This window comes from Corvus hawaiiensis, chromosome 1, assembly GCF_020740725.1.
Source record: "Corvus hawaiiensis isolate bCorHaw1 chromosome 1, bCorHaw1.pri.cur, whole genome shotgun sequence".
Classification (NCBI taxonomy): Eukaryota; Metazoa; Chordata; class Aves; order Passeriformes; family Corvidae; genus Corvus; species Corvus hawaiiensis.
This window is the reverse complement of record NC_063213.1, coordinates 86,235,175-86,263,086: the sequence shown is the minus strand read 5'-3', so window position 1 is coordinate 86,263,086 and position 27,912 is coordinate 86,235,175. Positions and strand designations below refer to the sequence as shown.

At 41.7% G+C, this 27,912-nt stretch overlaps 1 protein-coding gene across 2 annotated transcripts in view; it reads left to right on the top strand.

Annotated features, from left to right (window-relative positions):
* Positions 1–27,912, top strand: part of GRB10 (growth factor receptor bound protein 10) — a 144,842-nt gene that overhangs the window by 49,260 nt on the left and 67,670 nt on the right. For both annotated transcript variants that reach the window (XM_048312624.1, XM_048312634.1), the window contains exon 3: positions 11,151–11,244. In XM_048312624.1, the coding sequence (XP_048168581.1) occupies positions 11,151–11,244 (94 nt within the window). The remainder of the gene's footprint in view (positions 1–11,150; positions 11,245–27,912) is intronic.

Below are 27,912 nucleotides of genomic sequence, written 5' to 3'. Positions count from 1 at the left end.
ATGTTTAACAGTCCTTTTCATGAAGAAACTCCTCTTGAATTCAGGTCCAACCTGAATCTCCTCTGGTGCAGCTTGATGCTGTGTACTCCCATCCTGTCGCTGGTTGTCTGGGAAAAAGGGCCGACCCCCACCTGGCTACAGCATCCTTTCAGGTAGTTGTGGAGAGTGATAAGGTCCCCCTGAGCCTCCTTTTCTCCAGGCCAAACAACCTCAGCTCCCTCAGCCACTCATCATAGGACTCATTCTCTGGACCCTTCACGGTTCTGTTGCCCTTCTCTGGACTTGCTCCAGCACCTCAGTGTCTTTCTTGTAGCGAGGACCCCAGAACTGGACACAGAGATTCAAAGCGTGGCTTCACCAGTGGCTGAGTACAGGGTGACCATCACTGCCCTGGCACTGCTGGCCTATTTTTGGTACAACCACGATGCCCTTGGCCTTCTTGGCCACCTGGGCATGCGCTGGCTCAAGTTCAGCTGCTGTTGACCAGTGCCTCCAGGTTTTTTTTTCTGGAAAACTTTCCAGACACTCTTCCCCAGCCTGGAGTGTTGTATGGGGTTATTGTGACCCAAGTACAGGAGCTGGCGCTTGGACTTGTTGAACCTCATATAACTGTCCCTTCGATCCAGATCCCTCTGCAGAGTCTTCCTGCCCTCCAGCAGATCAGGACTCCCACCCAACTTAGTGTTGCCCATGAACTCCCTGAGGGCGCCCGTGATACCCTCATCCAGATCATCACTAAAGATACTGAAGAGGACTGGGCCCAATATTGAGCCCTGCAAGTTTCTTTCATTTTGAGAAATGGGAATGAGACAGTGATGCACCAAAATAGTCAGGATGGCTCCTGTTGTTAGTCTTATCTTAATTTTTGTTTTCTTTCCAGCTGTTATGAATTGACAATTTCTATGTAGGTATTTCTGTCATGCAGACTGCAGCATCATTTATATTAGAATTTTTGTCTAACCATTGTGTGCTAACACTTGGGGGTGACAACTTTATGAAGTCTAATAGATCGTCACTGTGAGGATTTTTCTTTTTTTCAGGAAAACTGAGAACATCGCTGTGAAAGGCACAGTTATGTATGTGACTTCCTTAAAGCTGCACAGTTTAAGTGAGATTCATACATGATTAAGGAAAGAAATGCAGACATTCAGGCATCATGTTCTGTTGGTAAACATGTGGGGTTTGGTTTATTTTTTTTTTTTTTCTATTCTAAAGGCTTGCAAAGTAATCTGTTTCTGCAGTGTAAGCAGTACAAAAGAACTATTTATTTTTAAGTACCCGTATATTGCAGACTGTTTCTTAGACTCCAACATTTTTTTTCATAAATTACATTACTGATTTGCTCTGACTGTAACCCTGACATTTGATTAGGGGAGAGCACAGCAGTCTGTTCCAATACAAGATCTGATGCTGGGTGATTAATCATGAATAATTATTGTGCCTTAGGGGGCTATGATTTCTGTGGGGTTTAAGTAGGGTATAGAGCAATCAACTGAAGTGTAAAAACATTTACCTCATATCTGAGATTCTGAAATGTCTTTTTTTTTGGGTAAGGCTTGCTGATGTGGAGATGTGTAAAGAGTTAATTCTGTATCTAATTGAGAGCAAGTCACCTGGACTACAAATCCCCTTGTCTGAAGTGAGCAATGAGTTCTGGGGCAGATGGGACCATGTAACAGGAGAATGGATCTTTATCTGAGCAGGAAGGTGTGTGGTCCAGGTAATTAGGATCACAGGTGTGCTCAGATGGGACAGACACTTCTAGTTAACTATGTATCTAGTGCCAAAGAACACTGTTGGGAAGGAGGGGAGGGACACCAAGCACACCCTAAATTTCAGCAATTGAGCAAATTGGCTAGAACGTAGAGTCATGAGGTCCACATTGCTGATAGTTGAAGCAAGGAAGGATAGTAAGGTAGTCTTGTATGAATTTGTTCAACATGACACCTAGCATTGGTCAGATTTTCAGTTTGAAGACCTGAAGAGCAATTTCATTAGTAGGTGAGAGTTACTTTGCTTGCTGACTTCCAGTAAATTTTAATGGTCTGTGTGGGCACAGTGGCTCCTGTCCCACAGGAGGTTTATAATTTTGTAACTTCCATTGAGGCATGTAAAGAACCATCTTCACTTGTTGGCCTGTTCAGATTCTCAGTTTGAAGCTGAATCCTCACAAAGACAAAAGGGGGGATAGCACTATTGCCTGTAAGAGAGCAGACCCACATTCAGTTGGTATAAATTCTTTTGTATTTCATGCTACTTCCATTCCTTTGTTAAAAGTTTCATCTGTCTGGATGTCTAGAGCTTCCTAGCTAAAAGCTTACATTAATGTAATTTACATGTAATTTAGGTTATCTGGCTGTGGGTGCCACTTCCCAAAGCATACAGATTTTAATATAAATTCCTGAAGAGAATGCACTTGTATGGAAATAGCGGTTCCTTCAACCCGGTGGCGTCTTCCCTTCTGTCCTCCCTCCCCTGGCCTGAGACACACAAATGTGTTGCTGCAGTGCCAGATCCGGAGTCCATCAGCTCATCCTTTCAAGCACTGAGCCTTCCAAGGTTATTTCAGGGCATCATTAGCCTGTGCTGGGACAGACTGTCCAAGACATTTTGCGGAACGTCTCCTGTCCATGTGGTGGAAGGATGCTGTCAAAACCTGACTCCCAAAGCCGGTGTTCTTGGAAGCAGCTGGCCAGCAGTGCTGCTATAACCAAAGCTGTAGTAGGTTTGATGCCAAGTAGAACAGATGAGCTACCTTGTATTTCACAGGTCTGAGCATGGGGAGGCCAGTGTGTTGGAAAGGATTAAATATCCCGTACCTTCTTTCTGTGTTACAGCTTCCCCCAAAAGAATTTATGGAGGGTTTTTTTTGGTTTGTGGTTGGTTTTTGTTTTTTGGTTTTTTTTTTTTTAAATACAAGCTAAAAGGAAATAATTTTGAAGATGCTTTCTCAGATTGGACAGGTGTGTTAGCAAGTGTGTGACATGCTGAATTTTTCCATTGCACCCGGGTACAGATATTAATTCCCATTATGTTTCTTTTTGTCCTTCTGATGAAGAAGGAATATAGTCTGACCATGCACTTCAGAAACTTGGATAAAACATGAAAAGTGACCCTGGTAAGGATTCTTGAATAGGCTAAAGGTTTTATGAGCAGCAACACATTGTTGTGGGTTGCATTACTCCCTTAGATTGCGAGAGCACCATCTGACATAGTAGTTAAATCGTATGGATTTGTGCTTTTGGCTCCATTTAAGTAGTGTAGTCTGTTAAGTGTCAGTTCTTTGATACAAGATCTCACTGAAAAGCCTATTTAAAAAGAAGAGGAATATGACATACTGCTTTAGGTTATACCTTCTCATGGTAACAAAACTCAATTTTTAAATTACCGTGGATAATTACGGTTCACTCTCACAAAACCCAGCTTTTTCAGGGACTTTAATGCTTGAGTCAGTATTGACCAAAACCAAAGAGCTTAGAACATGCAGCAAAGGATGTAGCTTTGAACATATAACTTTGTCAGTGGCAGTCCCTTGCCAGTGAAAGTGACTTGCTCTGGAGGTAAGGTTAACTTACAATTAAATACAAGCTAAAGATACTTTACCAGGTTCTGTGGGCACCAGCAGAAGAAACAAAATTTCCATGTAAGCATGCGACTTTTCTACTGTGATGAATTTCCTAATATAAACTTCATTTATTCAGTGGTGTTTTGTTCGACATGAAAAGAAACATAGTTTATTTTAAAAACATAAGTAAAAGGATGCTTTATCAGTAAGCAAATGCTTCATTTTTCTAAGTACTTTATAGGTGAACACACCTCTAAGGAGTGATTGCTGTCGCTGAGCACTTTGTGCACTTGTTTCTTTTCTGTATTTCAAGACTTTATTTAAGCTGTAAACTATGTAAACTGTCTCTAGCAGCCACAGTGGTTTCAGTCTCTTTAAAAATAGAACAAAACTTTTAGCATTTCTAAGCCTGTTGGTTGGATTCCCTCCTTGCTAACTGATTAAAAGACAGCAACCATGATGCCCAGAATTTTCTTCTACCATAATAAATGGCAGTTTGGCCCGAAAAGTGCACACTGTGGAATATACTATCCAATTTCCCTGTGCAGAGTATGGGGAGACAGCTCAATTCTTGCAGAAGTGATTGGTTCCTACTAAGAGAGGACTGTATCTAATGAGAGAGTTCTTGCCAAACTTTGGGTTCAGGAGTGCTGAAAGCCCTGTTAATGCCAGTTTTGCAAAAATCAGGCTAGAGAAGCTGAGTCTGTAATGTTAGCCTGTATGCATGCTGTAAAAGTGCATTGCTGCAGCTGTCAGCTAAAATGGTGTGCTCACTCCTGCCTTGCTGGAGAAAAGCCTTTTAGGAGTAAACTGCTGCTACCAGATACTGATGGAGCTTGCTAGTTGTGGTCCAGCTCTTGACAGACTACATTAATTAATTAATTAATTAATTAATTTCCTGGATGCCAAAGAGACACTGGGAGTCGGGGCAGGGGTGACAGGAAGAAGCTGGCTGGTAGATGACAGCGGTTTTTGGTTTGCCTTGATATCAGTTGCAATGCAGGTAGTGATAAGTCACATAACTAGACTCCTAAAAATAAATCTGAAGCACCTTCAGAAAAATAACTTTCTGGCTCAGCTATAGCAGTGGCTTCTATAACTGTGTCAGGCCACAGCTTTTAGGAAGAAACACTTCACTGGCTTGGGGCATGCACACTATGGGGTTTCAGTGTTGACAACAGGGTCCAAACCCCCAATTTTTTTCAGACTTCAAGGATTTCTGATCAGTGGGTTGTTGAAGCCCAGAGAGGGTCGGGAGAGAAGTTCCTCCAAGGTCAGACTGACAAGCCTTTCTGCCTTCCCCTGTATCATGGGACGTAATATAATTCCTGTGATTCATTTAACAAATTCTCTGCCACTGCAGAGACATGGACCACGGGCGCAGATCTGTCTTGTCTGTCAGCCTCATTTTCCTTCTCTCTTTGCTAGTTCCCGGTCTGTTGTAGCTATCATATACGTTGTGTGGTGGGCTGGTAAGTCTCCTGAGGGTTGTAGGAACGTGTGGATCACAACAGGTCTGTGTGCCCTGCCAGGTTATTGAATGTTTTCAGTGATTTGTGGCAGTGAGGATCGGAGGTGCTGTGGTGTGTCGGGAGGAATGTGCTGCTGCCTTTGCTGCTCCTGTAATCCTGAGCTGGCTTGTTTGCTCTTGGTCTCTAGGGTTATTGCTCTCTGTCTTGACAGCCAGTACTGTAAAATCAGAAGGATTCCTGCAGTTAGTGGCTTTGCTACTTCAGGAGAGAGAGCCCAACTTTTGACAAAGCTAAGTGGCTTTATTTTAAGCTCTTGTTTGTACAAGCTCTCTTAGCAATGGGAATGCTAAAATTCTAGGTTCACAGTTACTCTGTTGACTTACTGAGCCTTTCACTTGGCTCTTACCTAGTCAAATGGCTATAGTTAAGAGGCAGGAAACCAGGTTACAGGTCTTTAATTATGTAATATGTGGGTTGTCTGAGAATGCGCTTTAAAGTTTTTTGCCTAGTGTGCAAAGCTTGTGTTTTCTTTATTTGTATGACATGTTAAGCACTCTGGCAGAAAACAGTAAAACATACACGCTGTGTTTGAGTAAACTTGAAATCGTTTGCAAAGCAGTGACTTTGGACAAATCCAAGAGCCTTGCACTTCCCTCAGGACTCTTACTTGGGACAAATTTCCTCAAACTCTGGAGTGCCAGCTTGCTGAAAATATGTTGTACTAAACAGCTGTCTGGTAGGGGACTGTGCTGCTGTATTTCTAGGAAAGGAGCATCACATGAATTACTAACTGATCTGGACTGCGGAGTTTGGATTAGAACTTGAACGCTGGTCTGGATCCTTCAGTCGGATTTGTTCTTGTAATAGCCTGTGTGTTTGCCTTCACAGGGCTAAGAGTAAAATTGAGTGAGCAGAAACTCTGGATGGCTGTAGATACCAGTAAGCTGTAGGAAAGTTTACTTAGATGACTAGCTGGCTACTCGGCACTTAGCATAATTGATTATCCTCCTCCTATTATCCTCCTCCTACACTTGATGCTTGAAGTAAACCAAAGCTGCAAAATCATGGTATAAAGAATCAGCGTAGCTTAAAAAGCAGTGCAGGAAGCTACTTTACATAAATGCAAACAGTCTTTTGTTTGGAAAGTGAGGAATCTTACGAAGCATCCTCAGAAGAAATGATGTCTAATCTGTTCATTGACTAAGGAAACTCCAGGGGCATATTAAGAATGACAGTACCGGGTCAGATAAAGAAATGTTTGTCTATCTGTGTCCTTCATCTAAGAGCAACTAGTTGCAGATATAAAGAGAGTGTAATTTCTCAAAGTATCCCCTTTCTGCTCCTGAAGCCTGGAGCTGTGTCCACTTTTCCACAGACCCTGGTGTTCACCTCTTCAGTGAATTTGTGTAATTGTTTTTTTTTCTGGGAACCACTTACGCTTGAGCACTCTGCAATAGCTTCCTCGGTCTGTGGTAATATAAGGTACTTTATTTTGCTGTGCACAAGTTGCCTGAACAGAGTAAAGCTGTGGTGGTTCAAATAATGACTTCGCTAATTTTCTATTTATGCTCAGCTGGTTTTAAGACCTGTACCTTGGTGTGATGAAGGAGTACCGCCAGGTTGGCAGGGAGCTCCTGCTTGGCAGGAGTGCCCTCTCTGCAAACTGAGGCATATCTGCCTTGATAATCTCCTAAATTGCGGTGAGACCCATCAGCACGTCTGACTTTGCTTTCTGTTGTGCTGGACGGTGTACAAACATCAGAAGTATGTCATGATCTTAATTTGTTGCTGTGGGCCTGCTGGCATGAGTACGCGTGGCTCTTGCTCAATTGAACCTTTTGTTCAGGGGCACGGCACTGTGGGTTTGCAGACAGCTACAGTAAATCCAAAAACAGGGGCTGTTGTCTTGGTGGTCTGGACATCCTCAGTCTGGCCGTGCTCCCAGGTCCTTCCGAGAAGCTGTGCTGCCACTTGTAGCCTTTCTTCATCTCGTAAACTTCCAGTGACTACTGAAATTAGAAGAAGCAGAAGCCTTCAGGGGATTTCCAGACCTCTCCAGAAAGCTGCTCTGTCTCTGCTAATGCTAGACTCCTTTCTTCGCAAAGAATGAGGGAGAAGGGAAGTATAAATGATACTTCATTATTTGTGCTTTCAAATCTGCCTCCTCCCTTCTCTATTTGCCTGTGAGATTACCCTGAATGACTGACTAGATAACCTTTGCTGAAAAAACTAGGATGAGAGAAGCAGCAGTAGAGTAGTAGCAACACACTGGTCTGTCTAATAATGCTATCTCATACTCCCCTGAGCTAAAGTGCAGGTGGGAACAGTGGCACTTGGAGCCAAAGAGGTGATTAAAGAGCACCTGTGCAGACAGCAGAGCTGCTGTAGTATATGTCTGGCTGATTCTCTGATTAAAAGATGAGATTTAGTATTTTCTTAGATAACTGAAATGCTTATTGTGCTAGCACAAACAGCAGCAAACATTGTATGTCATAGTTGAAGGAGTGCAACTTGAAAGGCTGGGTTATAGATTGAAAAATAAATCTAGATTGTCCTGGTTACTGATACGTAGAGATAACACTGTCTATGAGTGGACTTTGGCTCTTAAGGCGATGCAAGCATGTCGCATTTTGTGTCGTGCAACATGGGTTTGCAAAAGGACACTGTAATCTGACCTGTAATGATGGTGTGTTTGGCTTTATGAAATGCTAATGCTTTAAAGGACCCTGCTTCAAGTCCTTCTAGCACTCTTGCTAGTCACTCAATTAAATCATCCTTGGTTGCGGATGCTGACTGACAGAGAAAACAGCACATGCAAAAAGTCAGTGAGGGCTAATGCTCAGCTAGCTTCTAAAAATACTACGATAGCTGGATGGTACAGTAAGTTAGGTAACATGCTTTAATTTCATATTGAGACCATTTATTGGAGGACGAGGGAGAGCTGGGGATTAAACCATGAAGCAAACAAATTACTTACTTGGAGGCTGCTTTCAGCTGCAGCACGGGGATGGTGATGGACCAAAGCAGGTGCCCACCTTGCTGAAGGCCATGGCCTCAGCCCCGAGCTGGGGCCCGACAATAAGGCTGCTGGCATGGAGCAATTATATAACTTTATTTCCTGCCCCCCTCCCCTCTCTTCTTTTACCCTTGTTCCAGTGTGTGATCTCCACTGCAGCTGGCCAAGTGCCAGTGTTTGTCTGTGCACAACGGACACAAACAGATTCTGGAGGGTCATGTGAAACTACCCCTGGCTCTTTAAACCTCACCGCCCTTACCTTTTCCCCTCCACTGCCTGCATTGCTGTAACAGGTGTGGCTTTGTTTATGCACGGCCTGTCGCTTTGCTTTAGCACCTGGGTTTTGCTGGCCCGCAGTGTCCGGAGGAAACCTTTGCCTCCCTGTTTTGCTCAAGCTGCAGGAGAACTCTCTGGATCTTGTGGGCAGGTGTTTGCACTGAACAAAGCAGGCAGGGGCATCAGCTTTATACGGGCAGCACCAGCAGTCATTAGTCACTGTAACCTCTGCTTCTGAAAACTTTGATCTGCCTTACCATGGCTTTGGCTCAACTTTGTGAGTAAGGCCTGTGGTTCTCAGCATCTTCTGGTACAGATGTAAGGTGATTCCAGAGAGGGCGTATCCTATTCCTGTAGATTTTTGGCAATTGCTAGTTAAAAAAAAAGAAAAGTCTGGTTTAATTGAAGAGTTACGGGCCTGGAGCCCAGTGAAAGCCTGAAATAAGGTCTCTCAGTTAAGTGTTTGTGTGTTACTGCTGTGGGAAACCCAAATGTAAAATGATGCATCTTGGCCCCATTTCACCTTTGTTACTACATAGTACTTCATGAATCCTGCCTTCCAGAAGGGACTTGTATATGTTGGGGCAACTGACAACACATTTAGGTGTGTGACAAATAACTTATAACTGGTTTTCTTGTTCCAACTTTTATTTCTCTTGGGATGCCCTGTTGCTCTTCCCAGCTAAGAGGCAATACGTCACTGCATCCATGTGTTAGACATTGGGACTTCTTCCTGGGAAGTGGAACTAATGCTGCTAAAATGCATCTATGGGGTTTTAGCTACCCCATAAAAATTGGTCATGTTGAATTTCATGAAGGGAAATGCACAGAGAAAAGCTCTGGGCTGGGGAGGGACATTCTGCTGAGTTCTCCATGCCTGTGATGCTTACCTCTTAGCCTTTGTACTGAGAGAAGTCAGCTTCAGCTTTTAAGTTTTGACTGAAACTTTTCCTAGATAAGCATCTCCTCCTGCTGTTGCCCCTGGCACCTTGGAAAAATCACAACTGAACTTTCTGGGGAACAGACACATAATTTTGTATGTCCTTTCTGCAGTTGCCTTGTGCTGCAAGTCCCAGATTTTCTGCCCCAAATTTAAAGTGGAGATGATGTGGGCCAGGTCAGTGATGGCGGTGTGGTGTCCCAAAGAAAATGAGATAAATACAGTGAGAATGACTAGTGCTCCAAAAGTGAAAATAATGTTAGAATGTGATACCCTGTAGTTGCGAGGGATTTGATGAAAACAGGAGCTCCTGAGTTGCTTGTTCCTACTGAGTGTTCAGTTAGCTCCAGTGAAAGAGCCAGCAAATACTGCTGTGTTTCAAGAAAGTAAGAACAAAGGCAGTTGTGCTGATGGAAGGTCTGATGTGGTTTGGGGTTTTTTTTGATTCCTGAGAAGCAATAACAAAAACTCATGAGATAAGCGAGATGTGGTGCATGAAATAACAGCCAGTGTTGTGAAAACCAGTGCAAAGAATGTAAAGAGCTATAAGGGGAGATAGCCAGTATGGAGGCAGAAGTTTGAGTGGTCCCAGTTGTATCTGGCATAGATAGATAGATGCCATTTGTATCTTATCATACAGTGTTTACTCATAAAAACCTTTCTTAGTCATACCACTGTTGTCAGTTTCTGTCTTATAAATGCCTTTGGGCTCCTGAACTGATGCCTGATGGTGACGACACTCAAGAGCAGTGCTTGAGTGCTTGATTCAAAGCTCAAGCATTTGCTGAGACAGTCTCTGATGAAGAGATACTGGTATAACTATATACAGTTCTAGTCCCCAAACACTACATCCATTATGTTTTTGAGCATTAGCTTATATTTTTTCAATGCTGGGCTGAGGGCTCATGGTTGCGCATAGTTGAATTGCCGCTCGCTGTGTGTGTTACTGCTCTGCCTTAATTACAATGTCATTTGCTGTGAAGGTGGTTCCTGTGTTTTAACATAAAAGCAGGTCATGCCACTGTGTATTTAGCCCACATTTTGGGCAGAGTAGGGTCATGTATATAGTCACGTATATCGCTGCAGCAGTTTATGCTTGGTGATATATCAGTGCAGTCGACTTTATGCGCTTTTCCACACCCACCCTTAACTGGTATATGCAAAGGTATGCCACTTTTTTAAAACCATGTACCTGCTCTAAGTCTCCTTATACTTCTAGAATGTGTCTTATCTTACTTTTCCTATTTTCTTGTTTGTATTTCAATTTTCCTGCTTTCTCCTAGTTGTCTTCTTTGGCAAGATCTGTGAGAAACCCTGGTATTTTAGACTTAGCCAAATTCAGTTTGTGTTAAAACTTCATGAAACTTGATCTTGTGAGAGTTCCAGTATGAAAAAAACAACAGGTTGGCATCCAGAGCCATGGATGTTTATCTAAACTGAACTTCTGATTTCTCTTGAGGTTTAGTAGTTCACTACTGAATCTGTTTCAGTCCAGTTAATTAGTTACAAAGCCCTAAGCCACAGACTTGGAATTAAAGAAAACAAAGCCCCAAGCCTCTGCATAATTTGATGCAAGAAGAAACTTTTGTTAAACTAGGAAGTGCATTTACATTTCACTGTTTCTCAGTTTGAAATGCAAACTGGTGTACAGATGAGCCAACAGCACAGTCATTGATTCTGGATCCATGCCACGCGTATTAATGTGGCAGCCTAGTGTCCCCCTGTGATCTGCTCCCCCACCTTCTCTGACATTGGTTTCTCCTTTCAGAGGCATGGCAGGGCTCTTCTGTTTTGTCTTGGTGGTTTGACTCCGTGTAATGTAGCTTGCAGGGAGTACAGAATGCCTGGTTTTGGTAAGATATTCTACTCTTCTGTTTTTAGGACAATGTAGATCAGACTTCAGCTCATGGTCGGCGGGATCTGGTGGAACCGGGTTTCCAAGAACCGTCTAACCGCATCTCCCTGAACCACCAAGGTAAGGAATAGCGCGTGGAAGTCCAGGCTTCTTGGGGGAATGCAGACATGGTTTTGCCTCCATGTTGCCATTTCTCCTTCTCATTGGGGGGAAAAAAAAGTGTTCTGGATGGTTGGAGAAGGAGAGCTGAAGAAATCGGTTTTTGTCACAACTGTCCTGGGAGCTGTGAGTGAAGACGATGAAGGACTTGTATGCATCTCAAACCTTGTAGCCCAAGATAGGATTACTAGCCTGGGTGACAGTGATATTCTCCTATTTTTAGGAGTGGGGAGGAGGGAAGTACTGACATTGCATTCAACATTTATAATGTTAAGGTTGCATTTTAAAAAAATCTTTGACTGCCATAAGAATGGCTCTGGCTCAATGTCTGCAGTAGGAGAAGAAAAAAAAAAAACATGTTTACTTGCTTTTCATGAGAGAAGTCAGCTCATTTGGGAAAAGATAGCCCTGAACTAGATGTTGTAATGTGGGTGTAATAGTTTAGCTTCTGTTATTCAACAGGACTGTTCATAAAAAGCTAAAACAAATCTTAAAACTCTGTCTTCCCTGATTTCTGTCTGTTCAGAGACCTAAAAGACAACAGTTACTATTATTATTTCTTTAAGTTTGAAATAATTGATAATTGATAATAGTGCTTTCTTAAGCACTGAACCCTCTTATCCTAAGAACCTAAGGGTTCCTGATGGTTTAATTTGAAGCCAAGTCCTTGAAGGTCATCTTCAAATGTTGTTTCATCAGTGCAACAACTAATAGTAATGCAGACAGAACAAGACTATTGAAACAAAAAAGTTTACAAGCACATTATTAAAATATTTGCCAAACGTGACATGTTTAACTTGTCCTTTAAAAATCCAGCTTTTTTTAATTTGTCAAGGGCAGCAAGACTTAAATTTCATGACTTGTAGATTATCAAGACAATTAAAGTTTCATAAACAAGTCCCAGAATGTAAGGAGGATTGTATTTTAACTTGCTCCCCTTTCCATGCTCCAAGTTTTCTGGTGTTTTTAAAGCTTTGCTTTCAATTGAAAAGAGAAGGCAACAGGCTGCAATGTAATCCAGTCTAAAACTTGCAGTAGCAGAGGCAATGTTTTGTGTCATGTTTGCACGCATAGAACACATTTTATAAGTTCAATTTTTCATTTGTTTTAGAATTAATAATGGTTGTTATATTACTTTCACCTATCTTAGGATGTGCAAATTTTGGAACAGATTTATGCAGACTTCTGAAGCTATTTGTAAATATCCCCCTTTAATCAAGGGATTTTTTGGGGTGGGGGGGGAAGACATCCTGTGTGGTCTGGGTTCGTGTGCTACAGTGCATGCGGCTGCTGCTTTTGAAGTCTGAACATCTATAGAAGAAATAGGTAATACTGTGTTTTGATGGCAGAACAGCAGCTTTGCAGCCTGACATTTTCCCACTTCCTTTTCAGATCTTTCTTTTCCCCTATCCATATTGTTGTACAGCAAAAGGATCCATACGGAGTCACCTGACATGTGGCTCTTTCTCAGACACTTTGAGACAAATGTCTGTATGTGGTGGTCCAAATTAATTTAGGAAACAGAGGAGGTACTGGCAGTTCAATGCCTGCTTCTCAAGCAAGACGCAGTTAATGTTTTTCCCCAATACTTTTTGAAGTAAAGATCACTTATGCATCCACAATTTGTTTGGGATTTTTCTTCTATATCAGCTGACTGGCAGCAATCAAATCCAGTATTTCTAACATCTTTTTGATTTTGTTGCCGAAGTAAGTACATAGTACAGTATTAATCTTGACGCTGTTATGTTAGTGGTGTGGATTAAGAACTGAAACCCAAGTGCCCAAAGGTGGCCTTTAATGCTGAGCTGGGCTGTAGGACTTCTGCCTTTTTGCAGTGTTGGAGGGAAGCAAGGTACCTGCTGCTTTGGTACTGTCTTGGAAGTGGAAGCAGCCATAGGTGTGATGTTACGTCATGTCTTATGTGTTTGTTCTGTCCAAGTAGGAGCATCTACACTCTTTTCATAGCATATGAAATAAATACTCTTGTCCAAGAACTTGAAAGTACAAGTATTTTTAGAGCTGGCATATATTGTAGGATTCCAGATTAATGAATAGTACATAGAAAAATACAGCACAAAGAGCTTCAGCTCAGAGAATTGTGACATAGTCTGAACTAGCTCTCATGCAGTCATATTATTCACATCATACATAGGAAGATTAGATTATTGACATGAAATGGATTTTTATGTTCTGTGGCCTGGCCAGTGTTTGCTTTGGTTGTTCTTACTCTTCCACTAAACTTAATTATCCATTACTTTCTATTAAAGCCTTGCTGGCACTGACACTGGTTTAAAACTTAGAAGAATAAACCTATATCCAGAAACAACTTGCAGAACCACTGCAAATGAATGTTTGGTGTTATGCTTTGATCATGTTGATGATAAAGGTGTTTGCAACAGACTATGGCAATTTTTGCTTCCAGTTATATGCAACATTACTTGCTGAATTAAGCACATACCTAATAGGAGGCCTAAAGCTTCCTGTGATTGGCGTGAGCAGAAATTGTGGAAGGATTAGAATTGGCTAAAATAATTCCTGTGTTAGGTGTTCTCTGCCTTTTTCTCTTTAGCGTATTGTGCGTTAAGTGCTTTGAGCAGCCGTAGTTGTTACGTTGTTTTCTGTGTGCACTTGCAGTTCACACCTGACCACATTGCTCAGTGAGCGCAGCAGATTTGCCAGTTTCTGTTGAACATTAACTTGTGGTCCTCTGCTTTTCACTGGGAGGGCTTTTGGTACAAGCACCTGCAATTCTGAACCAAGACTGCTTTCCACAGCCTATAAAAATGGTGATTAGCTTCTTCCCAGGCATCTGAATCCCTTTAACACAAACTGGAAAAAGCATTCAAGTGGAGACTGAGATAGCCCTGCCAACTGTCCCCGCGTGAATAAGCCCTTTCTTGTGAAGGGTATTTCAAGTACGTGTTTCCTGCTGAATCACTGTTTTTACACAAGCAGATGCTTTATAACTCTTCAGCTTCTTCTTTCAAAAGAATGTCTTGTAAAGATTGGGGAGCAGAAGATACTTCTGTAATGTGAGGAGTCTTTAGAATAGGAAGGTTTCATGTGAAACTAATGTGCAAAATTGAGTGCAGATGGAATAGTGTTTTTTCCTAGAAATAGTTTAATAACTGCTTATGTGTAGGTATGCTAATAGGCTTGCTTACTTTAACAGTAAGTGTTTTTGTATCTAAGCCATTATTTAGTACTCACTTTTCAATGATTCTTCTAATTGGGCAACTTTTGTAAAGGTAGTAAATGCAAAGAGAGGGGACTATGATTTCTTTCCTATATTCCCCATTAGCAAATGTAATAGGAAAGAACAAGCTGTCTAGCTGAACAATACTAATATCCACTAATGCAAAGGAACAGATATGCTTCAGATACCTAAAAGTTAGAGAAAGTTAAGAACAGCCTGCTAGGATTTGGCATTTAATAACCAGCAAGTCTAAGTATTTCTGGAACAGTCTTTCCAGAAGCTGTGGCAAAGCCTCTAGGCTTGGAGAAGAAAAATATTTCTAAACTATGTGGCTTTTCTGAAGAGGAAAAGGTAGTAGGTGAAGAAACAAGCAAAACAATTATTCACCATCTTCAAAAAAACCAAGAGGAAGTGAGAGCATGCTTAGGAGGTGACGACAAGTATTGGTTTTTTAAAAATTTTTTTCCTTCTCACTTTGCAAAAGATTCAGCAGTCACAAATGTTTAAAATTTTGCAATGACAGATTTTCTGCAGTGTGTAGCCTATAGTATTTGTACTCTGTCCATCAGTGAGAGGCAGAGCTGGGGACCATAGTAGTGATTTTAGTTCTGATCCTTGCATTCACACAGGGATGCCATTTAAAGGTCTTCCAAAGAGGTGATAAACTCCAGCATTTGTTCTCCCTTGTCCCTTCCCAAAGGGTGCTGCTGGTTCTCCTCTCTCTCCAAGTACCCTGGCAGTGCAGCCCTCTGTTCCTCTAGGCTGCTCTGTGATGCTGCTGTGTAATGCTGCCAAATCTAACCTTGAGTGTGTCTCATTAGCAAGACAAAGCTATCATATAGATTTCCCTGTGCTACCGTGGAAGAGCTTTGCTATATGAATTATGATGGCAAAATACACTATGCTACAGAAAAGTGTAAGCCCAACAGAATTTGTTGGCTCTTGGACTTTGGGGGGTTCAACCTGCCTGCCATGCCACTGCTGTTTCTCTTCTTGCTCTGTACTTCTGGGATCTTCTTTGCTGATGCATATTTTGGAGCTCATTTTTTCTGTTTGTTTTTCTAGCAGGCAGCAAATACTGCCAACTCCAGTCCCAGATGTGAAGTTTATGGGTAATACTTTTTATTGGTACTTGACATGTACTTTTTGAGATTGGGTAGCTACTTCTTATTCAGAATTTTAAAGCCAGGCATAAATAAGGCACATTTTGTCACCTTGCCTTTAGTGGAAGTATTAGACACACAGTTCTGGCACTTTCTGTATGTATGTACTTGTGGAATGATTGTCAGTTTCTGTACAAATGTGTTTTGCCATGGGTCTGTGATGAAAGATTTATCTTCCTTTTATTAGTGCACTCACATGAAGGCTTCCTTTCCCAAGGTGCTCTCAGCTCTTGTTGGACGTGATGCTTTTTGTCACTGCAGTTTGCAGACAGAGCTGAGCTGAACCTTACGGCACCTCTGGCTCCGTAGCCAGGTGGCTCCAGCAGCAGAAAGGAAATGGTGATGACAGCCGTTTTAGCCAACAGCTGTCCTTTGCCAACAGCCTTTGGTCTTTCTTGGTTGGTTGTGGTAGGAAGCCTTGCCTGTAGTGAGACGATGAACCTGCTTTGGTTGCGGATTGGGTGGGCATTAAGATTTCCTGCCTGTGTGTACAGACCACTTGGCTCCCAGTGAAACTGGAGGGATCCGGGGCATCTGCCAGCTTGCACCATACTGCAGCCGGCTCTTGAGGTGGATGCTGTCCTGTACCTCGCTGGCTAGTCACTAAAATATTAATTTTTATAGAGACATGGTGGAAACTTCCCTTCTAGCACACTGGAACAGTCCTGGGTCCAAACAATACAAGCCCATGTACATACAGTCAGACTTTTGAATAAGCATGGGTGTAGGTGAAGTATTACAATGCCTAAGATTTAGCCCAGAAAAATAATACTGTGTAGCACTCTTTTTCTCCACCATTGTTGTTATTACTTGATTTGAATATATTTTCTTTTGTATTTGCCTGAGGATAGGCATGAGAAGTTGAGGTGATGTTGTTATTCATTCTGTAGCTAAGGAGGAGTGTGTTTAGTAACAGCCGGTGCTGCTTCTGAAATGCCTCAGTTGTGTGATCTGACTGGGATGAGTTGGTTATCTGGTGTATCAGAACTGACCCATGTTTTTTGCAGAATCCAGCTGGTACTGAACTGAAAGTGTAGAATGAAAAACAAACATTGTTTGTATTTCGGAGACAATACTGCCAGACATTCATGAATTCTCGTGCTTTGTATAAATGTTGTTGTCATTGTCCAGCCTTAGAAAAAAACCACCATTAGTGCCAAAATGATTTACACTGACTAATCTTACGCAGAGAGCGGAGGCCCTGCTTCCTGCCTAGCTCATTACAGTACCTTTGTCTTCTTTTGGAGAATGCTTCCATTTATATTTGGTGATGAATCTTGTTAGCACAGCTACTAGGAGGGCACCCATAATAGCTGTGTAGAAGTTTAACTTCCCTCATTAGATTAGTTTCCAAACCCTTGGGCTGACAGAACTCTGAAAAAAAAAAGTTATGAAAAGAGAAGACAGAGTAGATTGGTGTTTAGTACAGATTGTTTCAGAGATTTGCAGTGAGCTATGGAACACAGATGAACTGAACTGTATGAGTTTAGCTGGAAGACTCTGTACATAATATAGTGAAGATTGAGTGAAAACAGTGAAATGAGAAGAAACAGACCAAAAATTATTTAAAATGTTGCATATTCAAAGAAAAGCATTTTTAGGTAGCTGATGTATTTTCTTTCATTTTTATTGTATCTTTTAATTTTATTTTTTATTTTATTTTTCATATATCAACTTTTTAGTATCAGCTTGCAAATCTTTGGTTTTGGACATATATAAAATTAAATGTGTTCAGCTGAAGCCACCTGATATGAATAAAAAAGCACTGTAGTATCTCATAGTTGACAAGCATGGTATTTTAAGCCTGTTTATAATCTCAGGATTCAGTGTATCAGTCTTTTGAATTTCTCTGACAAAGTAGGATTCAATGCAGGGAAGGAGCCCACTGTCTTGTTTAGGGTTTGCCTTGGGGCCTTTATTCACTGGAAGTTTTACAAATTGAGATGTAGAAAAAATGAAGAATTTTAAGTAAGCCAAACCAAGAAGTACTACAATATTAAAAATTAATTTTAAGCCTGGTTTTTTGGTTTTTTTTCCCCTGTGGAATGGTAAAGCTATTACCAGATGTGCAATGACCTTTTTGCTGTGCTGAAGGGGAAGATGGCTGCTGGGGCAGAGCAGTTGCATTGGAAAAGCCAGTGGAGCTGGACTGGGAAATAGGGTTCCTTGTTCCAGACAGTCCATGGCACACCATACTCATCCCTCAGGGACTGAGGCTGTATGGGTGTATGACATCTGAAAGAGTGCTTTGGGGTTTTTTATACTGCAGATAGGTGTTCCTCCACCTTCTCTTTCAAGATTTGTATTTGCAGTTACCATGGCACAGAGGGGAGTAGATTCACAAAGTGTGAATTGAGGGTAGTTAGAAGCTCCTTTCTTGTTATTGTTAAATTCTTGTCTAAGGCTTTGGGAGAGGAAGGTGTAGATTGGGCATCTGGGTGATGAGCTTTTCTTGCTTCTTTACAGATCCATCTCAGAAAAAGAGGGCATTTACCTCCCTCACCCTGTGCATTACCTCCTTGAAAACAAGTTAGCTTAGTGCTAGCATAAGCCTACAGCGGTGGCTCTTTAAGAAACTCATCACAAATCAAATAGGGTGAGACTGCAAAATCAATTGTAAAATCAAATGTCCTTTTTAATTCACTTTTGTCTTTAATATTAAAGTATGTGCATTTCCTGCTGCCGCTGAAGCAGAGCAAATCTATCTGTTCTTTTTACATCCCTTGGCTGGGTAACGCAAGAGGCAGCATGGGACACCCTCTCTCTTTGCTGGTGGGTGCGCACTCGGGGGCATCCCGTGGAGAACTTCCTCTCTCTGCTGCAGCTATTGCACAAGGGTGGCTCAGGGGAGCGGCACGATTCGGGGCGAGGGGCTGGGGTGCTGGGGCTGGGTGCCTAAACACACTGGTCTGTTGGGAGGGAGTGTCCGCTCCGTTCGCAGGAGGCTGACGCTCACATCACGTTTCCATCCATGAGGCGATGGCACGGGCAGCACAAACACTTCTGTGCCGCTGCTGCCGCTCCAGCTGTGTTGGGTCACCCGTGCCCTTGCTGAGCGGGCACTGTGTGTGGGCTGCCTGGTGCCACAGCCTGGCTGGTGACTCCTCGGGAGGGAGAGCACCTTGCACGGGCTGAGAGAGGGCTCCTGGAGGGAAGCAGCCTGCAGGCCCTTCATGGGAAGGATGTTATTCCAGGCATTCTGTTTATCGGCCTTGAGCTCGTGGGTCTGACGCTTCTGTTTGAAATGGTGTGCTTGGGGAAATTCATGTATCTGAGGGAAACCAGTGATTCAATATCTACCTCCTGATGAGGTGTTTCTCCCCATGTACCGGACCTGAGCTCATTTCTTGTATGTTTGTCTCATGTTTTTTGTGAGGGGAAAAAAAAGTCTATTATCCCATGGATGGTGCACTCCCTCCTCTGTAAGTGTATTTGCTTAGCAAATTGCACCATTCCATTGCTAAAGCAGCCAAATGTGATAGATTTCACTATTTTTTAAACCATTTTATATTCTTATTTATACTATCCAACAGGTATTGGGGCACTTCTGGTCTCAGGTCTTCCTCTGCCTCCTAGGCAGCTTATTTCTTCCATTTGAGTTAGTGGTCCAAAATTGAGCTTAGTGATCTGAAATATTCTCTCCTAGTTTAATCAATGCAAGTTAACTGTAAAATCTTGGGACCAGCTCAAATGTTCTCTGGCATAACTGTATTGCTTCTATGTTTTCTTTCGTAATCTGACTAAATTTCTACTGTCAATATGTTAGAGCAAAAGGATGGAAATTCATAATATCAACACAGGCTCTTTTGATAGCTTCTGGATGACATTTTTAACGTGGCTGAGTTGAATTCTTGCCTGTGCCACTACACCCTCTTCCTTCACGTTCTTGGGTTTTGCATATTCCCTGTTAGGGGGAATGTTTTAAGTATATTTAGCTTTATGTAAGAAGCTTTTGAACCTTTCAGTGAAGGTGTTACAGGCAAATGTCAAAACATGGCTTTGGGCACTTAAAATAATCTCAGTACTAATGAGCTTCCCAGCTAAGAAAGTTGATTTATTATGTAGCCTGGCTTTTAATCATGCCGTAACAATGGCAGTTGTTCAGTAAAAACAGTGTCTCTGCAACATCAGAATATTAACTTTGGATTCTGACACCTTAACCAAAATCAAATTCTATGTTTCAAAGGCAGTTTGACGTGTAAAGGGGAAGGGTGTATTTAGAGATGGAAACAATCCATACTCACTGCAGCTGTACTGTCTGTTATATATTTCAAAAATAATCTTTTAAGAAGGATCTCTAATTTTTGAGATAAAAATACAATGTCACTATGCAAGGTCAGCTTTAATGGAGAGAGAACTGACTTTCAGTATCTGATTACATGGAAAGCTCTAGGGCTTTAATCTGGTTTCATGACTGTGTCTTCAAGTCCGAAATAAATCTATTCTGCTTATTCGGACTTTTAAGAGTATCATCTGTTAGAAACTGATTGCCATTTATCTGCAGCACATGGAATGTTTGAAATCACTGTGACTGTTCAGGGCAGGCTATTTTATTTTTTAAATCTCTCAGTTTTGGTAAAAGCAGACAGATTTCTCGAGAGCACAGTGTTAACTGTGTCTCTGTGCTTTCTGAAGGTAATAGGGGGAAAATAGACCCCGTTTTCTATGAAATGGATTTCCGAGAGTGTGGTAGCAGTGGTGTGGTGAGGTAGGGGCAGATGTAATGTCAGAAACTGCTCCCTGAATTGAGATTGGCTAGACTTCATCCTTGCAAGAAACCTTTCAACAGCCTACATTTAACAATTTTGGAATCAGATTTTTTTTTTTTTTCAAAATGAAATGCATTTAACCAGATAAAGTCCTGATTTACTCCCACCCCTGTTTAAAGCACACTGAATTGATTTTTGTTCTGTCTCTGACCAGCCATGCACCTTTGATCTCTCTTGTGATGCAGGTAATTTTTAATAGCTGACACAGTGCAGCCCTCTTGTCCACAAACAGTTCTGAGAGACGTGTCTGAGAGACATTTTGGATTTTTGTTTTCCCCTGACCTTCAAAGTTATATTTTTGGTCTCTGTCAAAGTAGTGAGAGGATGGAAAGCAGGCAGTACAGCTCTTAGTTTCCTTCCATTGTTTGTCCTAATAAGTGTCCTAACCTTTGGTTTCTGTCTCTTCTTTCCAGTGCCTCAGGTGAAGAAAAGTATAAGTTAATTTACTTTTTTGTGAGCTTCATTTTTAAAGCAGAGCTTTTATCATCTTAGAAATGAATAGAGAACTTCACTTTGCTTCTCTTTTAAAAACTAAAAATTATTAAATGAAAAAATAACCAAGCAATGTCTATCTCTGTAACATGTCCAGGGGTAAGAAATAGAACAAGGGTGAGGTAAGACTTGTTTGCAATAGTGAAATGGGGCATATTTCTGATACCACAGTACTCCTGGCAAAGGCTTCTGTTGCTTTAGGGTTCCTTATGAATCAACCGCTTCGTGCTCCTCCTTTTCACTTGTTAGTTGGTCTTAATTAGAGGAAGAATTATAAATGCTAAACAAAAGTTGGCCTTGTGCTTAAAAATTGAATGGATTTTAAAAGTGGGCTGGCAGTATTGTAGCAAATTTAGGTTAAACAGTCTGAAGAAGTATAGAATTAGTTTAAGGTTTCAGTATCCTTTTCTGCATATTAAAATAAATTTCAGGAGCAAACGTACTAGAAAAATGGGACTGTCACATAAACACATAACACATTGTACAGCTGGCAGGAAAATGCCCAGTTCAAGTTACAGCTTAAACATGATCTTTCTTAGAAACATCTTTTCTAATCTGTGTATAAAATAAAGACTGGTTCTGCCAGATGACTGGGAAGTTGAGGACTGCAGATTTTAAGAGTTTTCCAGCATGGGACACATATCTGTTTTAGCTGAGACAAATAAATTACACTGGAATGCATTCATGGTCTGTATCAGCAAGTGTACCTTAACTTAGTTATGTCAAAAAGAACATACACTGTGGTATATCAAAAAAAAAAAAGGATGTCACTAAAAATACTTTGCTAATAAATTTCTGGGGTTTTGGGTGAATGTGAAAGTAGGCTTTCTTAGTGGCAGAGTTATGTTTATTTAAGTCTCAACATGATTTTTTTTCTATGTTTAAAAAATGATTAAAGATTCATGAATGAAGTCAGACTTCAGATAGCAAGAAGAGTGTAAAATGGCACAGGCTTTGATTACAGGAACTTTCTGGTTCATTCTGTAAGCTCTGCATCTTTGAGGAGTATCCTGCCTGTATTTACAGTCAGTCCTTGCTAAAAGAATGTGATTGACCTTGGGCTGGCTGGCAGCTTTATAGGTAGCAGTGGGATGGGGGGATGGTTATTTTTCACTCCTTTTGGAAGTCGCATGGAGTAACAATCGTCCATAGCCTGCACTGTGGGGTTGTGCGGACTCTTAGGCACAGATGGGAACGAGTGGCTGCAAACTGTAGCAGTTAATGATGGCAGCAGCAGACCTGGCTCCCGTGTGGTGGTAGCTAACCAGCTATGACTCAGGCATCCATCCGCTGCCCAGAGTAACTGGACTGCAGAATTCATGGCAGGATGATGACAAGTCTGTGTTTCTTTACATGAGAATGCAGAAGCAGCCATGGGCTCTCCACTCCACAGCCCACAACCCCCTCTGTGTAGAAGCTGGAAACACTTGTTGGGCTTGGCCACTGTGCCTGTGTGGGGCAGGGCAAAGAGTTAGAAGCACTCGTTCAACGAATCAGCTCCTACATGGGATGAAACAAATCACTATAGATGTCTATGTACATTTTCCCCATCAGCAAAATGAGAATATTGCTATTGCAGAACTTCTGTCAAATGTGTGGTTGAGATCTGCTTAGTAGTGTGGGTGCTCTTTTTGAAGGTGAAGTCTCACTTCAGCTTTGTTCATGGTACTAAGTCAAGAGCTAGTTCTGAAGAGATGAAGTCAAGACTGAAATGCGAACATATGTGAGATGGTGTCCTAATACATTGGGTAAACCACAGGGTATTACTTTGGTATGACAGGTAGCCTTTCTGTAAATTGACTTGTTTGTATGCAGCCTATGACATGGAAGTGATGAGAGATGAGGCAGCCTCTAAGTACTACAAATGTGCTTTGATTGATGGTGCATAATTCTTGACTCACAGTAGGGAGGAGGTCAGTGAATTGAGCTGAAGGGTACTTGAAGCTTTGTGCATGTGGGGGTTGAAATTAAAGTTGGGAGCAGTGACCAGACTTGCCAGATGACATTGGAACATTTACTGAAAAGAAAAAAAAAGCAATTAATGTGGGATAAAGAGATAAGTTAAAAACACTTGAGGCATAAAGCATAGTGAAAAGCCATGGAGTTTCTTTAAGATGGTTTTAGTATGTAGCTGAAATGAAACTATTGAAAGAGATCTAATTTGTTTTCATTCCTGTAGGAGCCAAAATGTCTACTAATACAGTATTTATGTTTGTGGTAATATCTTTCTACCATTGTGTATCTCTATAAACTTTCTGTTTAATAAAATGACTAAACAAAGCAAAACAAAAAACCTCTCAACCCTTCCTCCGTATGGCAGTAGCGCAGAGCTTTGTGGGCCAGGATACATGTCTCCTGCTGTGTTATGCTGGTGAAGTACAAAACAGAGAGATCTCTTTCTGAAGAGCAAGTTTAGAGATGAATCTGGCAGACTGTTGGCTCCAAGGCAAACTGAGAGGATCAGAGAAATTTGCTGAAGGCATGTCTGGGGTGAATGCCTCCTTTCTTACAGCGAGGGTGTTTGAGCAAGAAGACTTGGTGATCTCCGTGCTGATGACTTTGCCCTGAAAAGAGATGTTCTCAGACCATTTGCTTTCCCCAGGGTCTGGTGTCTCCCAGGGGTTTGGTGGTACAGCTGCACTGGCACACTTCCTAATGCACTTGTAATAGCAAAAAACCACTTTCTCTGAAGGAAGTTTATTCTGGTTTGACAAGTGAAATGAAATGCAGCAATAAAAGCATTCTTAGACACTTATACTGGGCTAGAAATACAGCTATTTTAACAGGAAAAACAGTAGAAATGTGGAGTCATTTCTATTTAACTGGTTGTTTGCAACCTTTCCTTGTATTGCAAGAAAATGTGCAGAACCTATACAAAATGCATTTTATTGAAAGCTTGTGGGAAGGCAGAGTCTTCTAGTGCATCCTCAGTTTTAAGGGGCCAACAGACAGACTTGCTAATGAGGGCAGAATTGGGGGGTGTTGTTGACAGAGTGGACACTAGAGAGGTTAATAGAGTAGCAAAGAACATAAGTAGCTCTCAGTGAAATGGTACCCTACTGTGGTGAAAGAGGAAGACAGTAAGAATGTGAAATCCGTTTGAGTAACTTATAAAAGAAAGTGTTGCTCTTCAGCAAGATAACTCTTAAAATTAGTTCACTGCAAGTTGAAAGGAAGCCCACGTGGACTGTCCACTTTGGAGGACTGTTGGAGATGGAGGAAACTTTGAAGTGGTTTCTAGTGCTTTACGTGGTGCAGAAGCTCTTAGTGCAGGTCTTTCCTGTTCTGAGACCGTATGTTAGTGTTTTATTCATTTTATGGTTAGAGTTAAGTACATTCAGGTGCATAAACACATCAGAAAAGAGAAAGAACCTTCATTTATTTTTTACTACTAAAGATTAAAAATATTTTTAGGTAACTATACATTCTGATGTTATGCTGCAGCTGCCTTGGCTTGTGCTTTAAGTTGTAAATTTGTCAAATAAGGAAACAAAGTCTGTGCTTGTTTGTTTGTTTTTCTAGTCAGATGGTCTTCAGGTCCATCTAAGAGAAGATTAAGGAACATCAGTGAAAATATGTTGTCATACCAAAGAAAATGCTTTTGAATTTTTTAAAGGGGAGTGACATAGCAAAAGATAATATTGTAGTCTTGCATTATTTATGGTGCCTGTAGCTTTGAAAAAAATCGTGTGATGTTAAAGTTGTCCCAAAATGAACTGGAATAGTACATTTCTGTAACTCTGATTTCTTACTTTGTCTATAAAGTAGGTATAACAAGCTTGAGACTTGTTTTAAGCTCACGTAATAAGAGGAGGGGAGAAAACCCCTCAAATTCCATAGCTCAATAAAATAAGGAAAATCTGTAGAAAAACAACTCTGTTGTAATTTGCTGTCAGTTCTGCACTAAAATCTTTTACCACAGCACAGCATTGTAGCAATAAGCTTCAGTCATCACTGTCTTTCAGCTTACCTGAGATAAGCAGCGCAGTATTTATTTCTGCCTTTATGTAAACATTATGCCGCAAGTGGTTCATGACAGCACTTCAGCAAGCTGTGTCATGTGAGGATACTTGAGAAATGCATCAAAGGAGCTGACATTCTTGCATTGAGGTTGAAAAAGGTTGCAGCACTTTTCTTAAAGCCAAGAAGCTTCAAGGGGAAGATCAATCTGAATTTGTTACATTTTCTAAGTCTCTTTGTGCCTATTAAAAAGGACAAGATTCTGTCAAGATAGCTGCATTTTCAGCTAAAAAAAAAGCCAGATTTAAATGGGGCAAACCAGCTAAACAAAAAAAACCCCTTTCAAAATATAGCATGAGATGTAGCTAAATTTGGAGTTCTTAACAGCAAGCAGCTGCTTAAGTAATTAAAGTATATAAGGTGCTACTGACCAAAGCAATTAGTATGTAGTTTCATTAATGGTGTTAGGATTGCAGTAACAATATTTAAGTCTTTCTGTCCAAATCAAATTGCAGGCAATTTGTGCCATGTCCAAGATGAGGTTGGGAGCAGTGTGGTGTTCGAGTGTTCTACAGCACCACTGTCTGAGTGGATCTGTAACTGCGCGGGAGCGTCTTGTACTGCCTGTGCCTTGTTAACCCTCCTAATTAACATACCTTGCTCGAGAATTTACATGTGCATGCACTTCTAAATTTTTTCAAGCTAGGATGGTAATAAGTTTATATCTAAAACAAGGCTTCATGAGTACTGCTAATTTTTTTGTTTATCTTTGCAATAATTTGTGAGCTTGCTGTTGTTCAAGAACAAAAGGAATTACTGTTTTTGTGTATGTTTTGTGGTTTGTCCTTAAGTGGTTGAAAAATCTTGGAGAGCTCAGGCATAGTAGAGTCTTCCAGGTCCCTCTGAGATCTGAAGTACTGCAGATGATGGGTTTTTAAGTTGCAAGGTCTGCAACTCACAGACAAGTGGGTGATGAGCACAGTGACTACAGCTAGGTAGCTTCTAGGCTCCAGAATAACCATAAGTATTCTTCAGAAGATGACAATGAGTTTTAGAGCCTAGGTAGAAAAAGTACTCATCGGAGACAGAATGTGGAATATACTAAAGTCCTAATACAGGTCACCTCTGAGGCAAGGGCAGCATCACTGATGAGTCGTTCGGTTGGGGAACCCAAGCTGGGAAAGCTTGCTGCTGGGACACCTGTGGGTAATACTCCCGTGGTGGCTAACCTGGAGGTGCTGACTTTGTTAAAAAGCCGCTGAGAGAAGTCCTTCAGAGCCTTCGGGCTTTACAGCAACACTTCTGGCCTACCTTGAGCTCTGTCCTGTTGACGCATTGCCTCTTTCTAGGTCTAAGGCTTTCTAGGTCTGTAAATACGTGGGCGTGCTTTTGGCGGAGCAAACCAGTCTTCTCTGCTTTTCTGGGCTGTATTTCAGATGTGAAACAGAGTGAGGTGAGCAGGTTGTCTCACCTCTTGAGAACACTGACCCTGTGTCCACAGGTTTTTTGGGGTGTCTCTCCTAAGAGGAGTGGTGGGAGTGAGTTAAAGCAGCGCAGTGCAGGACATTGGCGCCTTGCAAGCTCATTTGAGCATGCTGGTGACATCCTTGTCATGTGAGGTAAAGGAAGTGGAGACAGCCTCATAGGAAGCGATGGTCTGTTAACAGAGTACCCTTGAGGGAAAATATCTTGTGTCCTGCTTCCAGCCTTGTTCTGTGGGTGTGCAAGGAGGTGAGTCTAGGCAGGGGATTGGGCTCCATGAACACCGACGCGATGGAGAAGAGCAGCAGGCTGGTTTCCCAAAATCACGGGGTATGCCCTGCGTACCTGAACCAGGAATGCACACAGCTTGTGAAATCAGCCACATGGATCTCAGAAGGAAAACAGGCCTAAATGGACAAGTTTGTTTTGATTCACACTGAGCTGCGATGAGTCTTCTGCATAGCACACCTGCAGCTTTTGCCTGAGTGAGCCTGATCTTGACTGATTTTCACCAGCGCAGCTTATCTCTGGGATTTAAATCGTGAAGGACCAGGCTTTGCCTAGCTGAAAAAAAAAAGAAACTGGATTTGGTGAGTTCAGAAGAAACATTAACACATTTCTGGATTTCTTAGGCCTAAATACAGTTAGGCTGACGTTATTGATTTTCAGTGAAGTTTTGAATGGTAAATGTAGATTACTTGTTCTTTTGTATTGTTGCTGGTCTCAGGGTTGTTGTTGGTGGCGTATTCCTTGATTGGGGTTGGGGTTTTTTTAGTTGTTATTTTATGCTAAAAAAAACCAAAACAGGTTGACTAACGGGAGTTCTTGGAACCAATGTAGTCATGGTAGAGGGAGGTATCACAGAGCTTTTATAAATGACTGTTTTCCTCCTGAGCGGAGTGGGGCACAGACACCTTCAGCGATGGCTCCACACCGCCATTTGGGATGAGACTGCAGCAATATGCTTTGCCATCTGGGGATCCGTGCGGCAGGACTGTGGCGTTCCCTTCTCACGCAGTGGAGGTTCACGCTTCGTTACAGCAGTAATTCCTCACAAATTATCCACCCTTTGCTGGCAAGGCCAGGGGAGATCTCCTTGTTCTGCACCCCTAAGGACGAGCTTTTTCAGAAGCAACTGCTCGGGTTGCCTGAAAGGAGAGCCTAAAATAGATGCCTGATTCAGGGACAGCGTATCTGTGTGTAGATGAAATTAAATGCATGCCCCAAAATGCTGCTCCTTTAGTAGGGCAAAGAAATGTGGGCAAAGCTTCTATCGAGGTGCTGCCTAGGCAATAAGAGGACATCTGGATGGCAGCTGCCTTCATCTCTGAAATGGAGCTAAGGTAGGCAGGCTTGCTCATCATTATTTGTCAGGCACTGGGTTTAAAAGTCAAGTCAGAGGCAATTTCTAACGTTCTACAAGTAGATTCATTTTAATCCCCAACAGGCTCTTAAAGGAGGCTTTTTTTATGCAGTGTTGCAATTCCAAACAACTCTCTCCCAGTTTAGTCTCTTGTAGATAATTTACCAAAATGACAATTGTAGTTAATACTAAACTATTAAAGCA